This window comes from Vitis riparia, chromosome 6 (assembly GCF_004353265.1).
Source record: "Vitis riparia cultivar Riparia Gloire de Montpellier isolate 1030 chromosome 6, EGFV_Vit.rip_1.0, whole genome shotgun sequence".
Taxonomy (NCBI): Eukaryota; Viridiplantae; Streptophyta; class Magnoliopsida; order Vitales; family Vitaceae; genus Vitis; species Vitis riparia.
The window spans coordinates 5,504,192-5,508,874 of NC_048436.1; the positions used below are offsets into that span (position 1 = coordinate 5,504,192).

General features: G+C 36.8%; 1 protein-coding gene across 1 annotated transcript; it reads left to right on the forward strand.

Annotated features, from left to right (window-relative positions):
* Window positions 1-409: 409 nt before the first annotated feature.
* Window positions 410-3,926, forward strand: LOC117915996 (calcium-dependent protein kinase 34). The gene is made up of 8 exons (XM_034831787.1): window positions 410-1,187; window positions 1,453-1,596; window positions 1,726-1,878; window positions 2,187-2,302; window positions 2,552-2,719; window positions 2,841-2,968; window positions 3,061-3,160; window positions 3,497-3,926. Exons 1-8 carry the CDS (start codon window positions 485-487, stop codon window positions 3,587-3,589), a joined length of 1,605 nt encoding a protein of 534 aa, XP_034687678.1. The 5' UTR covers window positions 410-484; the 3' UTR covers window positions 3,590-3,926.
* The last annotated feature ends 757 nt before the right edge of the window (window positions 3,927-4,683 follow it).

Here is a 4,683-nt window from a genome sequence, read left to right on the forward strand (position 1 = left end):
CATTACACATGCTGGATCTTGGCAATTTTAAATTTTCTTTGAAAAGTCTGCATTTGTTAGAGGTAACATCGTGGTCTAAAATTTAAGGAAAAAAAGGAAAAAACAAATAGTGCAGTTGAAGGACAAATGATCAAAAAATCAAACGCAATGATTTGGCTATCATTTCCTTAAAATGGCTGCAAGGTATGCTGACAGTTGTAGGTTGTAGCTGTCAATGGTAGGCCCCCAACAGCTAAAAAATACCGTTATTTTCCCGGGAAATCCTCTGAACCTCTGTCCCAAAGACTTGCCTCAAATGACCCTTTCAACCCCATTTCTTTCCCCTACAATCCCTCGCCATCAACCCTCTCTGTTTTCCCCATCAATCCAACCTGTTTCCTCTCTTTTCCCACCTTTTTCTTCTGTCTCGGTGTACATGTTTTTCTCTCCCTAAGTCATCCCTTCTTCACGTCCATCACCACATTCTTCTTCTCTCCCTTCCACCATGGGCAACTGTTGCTCCCAAGGCAACACCAACGATGGCCCAGCTAATGACAAGGGAGAAGCCATCCCTGAGCCTACGAACAACCCGGAAACTGCTGCGCCTGAGAGTTCAGCCGCGCAGAATAAGCCTGCAGCCACTTCCACTCCTGCTGCTTCATCCGGAGCCTCTACCAAGCCTAGCAAGCCAACCCCTATAGGACCTGTGTTGGGCAGGCCTATGGAAGATGTTCGTACCCTTTACACTATAGGAAAGGAGCTCGGTCGCGGGCAGTTTGGTGTTACCCATTTGTGTACCAGCAAGGCAACCGGCGAGCAGTTTGCTTGTAAGACAATAGCCAAGCGGAAACTTGTAAACAAGGAGGATATTGAGGATGTCAGGAGGGAAGTTCAGATCATGCACCATTTGACGGGTCAGCCTAATATAGTCGAGCTTAAGGGTGCCTATGAGGACAAGCAATCGGTTCATCTGGTGATGGAGTTGTGTGCAGGAGGAGAGCTCTTTGATCGTATTATCTCAAAGGGGCATTACACCGAGCGTGGTGCAGCATCTTTGCTGAGGACTATTGTTCAGATTGTCCACACCTGCCATTCCATGGGAGTTGTCCATAGGGATCTCAAGCCTGAAAATTTCCTTCTGCTGAACAAGGATGAGAATGCACCTCTCAAGGCTACAGATTTCGGTTTATCCGTGTTTTTCAAACAAGGTTATCAATCTCTTCTGCTTAATTTTAATGAGCATCTTCTAAAAAGGATTGCTCATGCAATTTTTGGAAAACATTTTAAGGCAAATGGTGGTTTTATTATCTTATAAGGAAGATTCTATTTTCTTTTGCAGTTCCATATATGATATTTTCCTCTTGTATCAATTTTAGGCCATCGTCATTGACAACATATATCTCAATAATTAGCTGGATTCTGTCCTTTAATTGTACTACTTTTGATGATGTCCACCATCTTTCCTTCTTACAGGAGAAGTATTTAGAGATATTGTTGGTAGTGCATATTACATTGCACCTGAAGTATTGAAGAGAAGATATGGACCAGAGGTCGATATATGGAGTGTTGGGGTTATGTTGTATATCCTTCTATGTGGAGTTCCTCCCTTCTGGGCAGGTGCTTATCGAGTCTTCTTTGTTATGCTCTTTAATTTTCAACCACTCCAATTACTTCACACACATGTATGCAGATAGAGAAGAAATATTTAAAATGATTTAAACTCACAAAGAGAAATTGGATTAACAGAATCGGAGCATGGGATATTCAATGCAATCTTACGCGGCCACATTGATTTTACAAGCGACCCATGGCCCACTATTTCATCTGGTGCCAAGGATCTTGTCAGAAAGATGTTAACTTCAGACCCAAAGCAGAGGATAACAGCATTCCAAGTTCTGAGTGAGTATTTCTAAGCAAGTTCTTGCATCAGTATTATGAAAACAAGGCACTGTATGATTGACTTTGGCAATATCAGTTGATTAATAAAAGTAAAGCAAAAGAAAGGTAGTAAGGAATTTTCGGAATTCTACAGCGACAAAATTAAGGTTATGGTGAGTTTTAGAACGATGGAATGGAATAAACAGTGGGGGTCAATGGCATGAACTTGACTGAGTTTGGAGATATTTAGGAAAACTTTGTTTGAAGTCATACTTAATTATGATGTTAGCCATTGCACATTTTTCTGATAAAATTCAATTTTTTCTTAGATCATCCATGGATTAAGGAGGATGGAGAAGCACCTGATACTCCTCTTGACAATGCAGTTTTTGAAAGGTTCAAACAGTTTAGAGCAATGAACAAGTTCAAGAAAGTTGCTCTTCGGGTACTCTTTCAGTATATTAAGTTTGAACTCACATTTTTCTTGTCTGGATATCATATAAATGAGAACTCCATCAATGATATTAATTTAGAAATCAGGGTTATTGGAAGCACAATAATCAAGCTATTAACCCCTTAAGGCATACTGGCTTGTCACTCATGGTTCTGAAACTGAAACTTTCTGGTCAATCTTGATGATCTTTACAAATTTTGAGGAAATTTCTTTATTGTTTATTTTCTCAAAATGTTGCAGGTCATTGCTGGCTGTCTATCAGAGGAAGAAATCATGGGATTGAAGCAAATGTTTAAGGGCATGGACACTGATAATAGTGGAACCATAACACTTGAAGAGCTGAAGCAAGGTCTGTCCAAGCAAGGGACTAAGCTGTCTGAATATGAAGTTAAACAGTTGATGGAAGCTGTAAGTTCTAATCCCCCAAAAATGATCTCAGTGAAGTTCTTCTGCAGATTACATGTAAATTTTTTCGATTTCAGCTGTGTCACTCTAATAATTTTGATGCTTTTTATTTTCCATAAAAAAGGCTGATGCAGATGGCAATGGAACCATTGACTATGATGAGTTTATCACGGCAACAATGCACCTGAACAGAATGGACAAAGAAGACCATCTTTACACAGCCTTCCAATACTTCGACAAAGATAACAGCGGGTAATGACAACAATAGTACCATTCAGAATTATTTCATGTTTCTAATGGTTAATGGCGTGGTGGAGCTAACGCATAACTTCATGGATCCTCAGGTATATTACAACCGAAGAGTTGGAGCAAGCTCTCCATGAATTTGGCATGCACGATGGAAGGGACATAAAAGAAATCCTTAACGAAGTTGACGGTGATAATGTAAGCAGCAGAAGAACATTAATCATTCCAATTTTTGCCCAAACTCCAAATTAAATCGTCAGTCTAGCTGCTAGAGACAGCAGACAAGGAAGGAATTGGGATCTTGCAGAACCATTCCACCTCGGAATAGTTTCTGCATTTTCAATTTCTTCTCCTTTTCCCTTAGCTTCTTTGGTGACTAGACATTTGGATTGCATACATGAGATAATTTTCCTTTCCTTTCCTTTCCTCATTCTTCCAAGAAACAAATGGAAAGCCACTGAAGCATTGCATTCATACTTTTGCTTTAACAGAAGTATGGATTATATGACATTTTAATGATTTAAATATTTTCAGGATGGCCGGATCAACTACGATGAGTTCGTGACAATGATGAGAAAAGGGAACCCAGAACCGAACCCAAAGAAGAGACGGGATGTATTTGTTTGATTTATTGATTTTCCAGGGGCACAGAAACAATGACTACCACACAATCCTGGTGTTTTACAATGTTAGAAAAGCTGATTGGTGTGTACATTTCTGAAGTGTCATGAAATTTGTAATCCATGGATGCTCATGTATATTATATAACACGTCAAGGTGAAGCTACTGGGAGAGGATGTTGGTGAGGAGTTGGTTCAAAAAGAAATCGCTGGTGACTTTCTGGGTGTGAAGTTGGGTGGATACTGTTGGGTTGGTTAACCCTGTCAACAACATTAATGTAACCAGTTCAAAAGAGCTACCGCTTTCAATAATATTTAGGAATCAACTGGTGTTCTTTAATTTATTTAAATTTGTCCACCATTAGAAGTAGAGAAAATTAATATTAATTATTTTTCATCCATCAGTTCATAATATATATGAAACTGTATCTTGCTGGTTCAGTTTGAAACGCAGTTGACTGCCATACAATTTAGCTACCAAGTTGATTATTGGAACAGATTAAAATTGAGACAAGGGGGTAGAGAGGAAAATTCTGGAAATACAAATCTGTTAATTAAGATTTCAATAAGTAATGGCTTAAAGTTAAAAATAGAAACAAAATTTTCCATAGAAATAAAAGATTTCTTTTAAATAAATCATAATAAAAGTATATACTATATACTAATGTTTTCAAAATCAGACCGGTTATCAAATAAAAAAAGTTGCCGATTCATGGTTTACTGATCGAACTGTGGTTGAACTGGTGACGTTATAAATATATAGTTTTATATATTATTAAAATTAAAAAATAAAAAATAATAAATTATATCTAAATTTTAATAATATCTATTAAGTTTTTTCTATAAAGTTTTTTATCTTTAAATTTTAATAACCCAATATTTTTAATAATTTCAATAAATTAAAAATTTAATGTGTAATAAATAAAATAAAAATAAAAAATTTAAATATTAAACCTATCATTACAATTATAATTGTTCAAATTGATAAATGATAGTTTTTTCATTCATATTTTCATTTGTTTATGTACAGAGTATATATAAAGGGTAATAACCATTCTAAGAATGGGAAAGAATGATACAAGGAAAGAATGATATAAGGAA

What these genes read in the sequence shown, in the direction of transcription:
- LOC117915996 (XM_034831787.1), top strand. Translation starts at nt 485, where the DNA reads ATGGGCAACTGTTGCTCCCAAGGCAACACCAACGATGGCCCAGCTAAT. An exon ending in AGTTCCTCCCTTCTGGGCAG is followed by an intron (nt 1,597 to 1,725) that starts GTGCTTATCGAG and finishes TTGGATTAACAG; the next exon opens with AATCGGAGCATGGGATATTC. An exon ending in TCAAGAAAGTTGCTCTTCGG is followed by an intron (nt 2,303 to 2,551) that starts GTACTCTTTCAG and finishes AAAATGTTGCAG; the next exon opens with GTCATTGCTGGCTGTCTATC.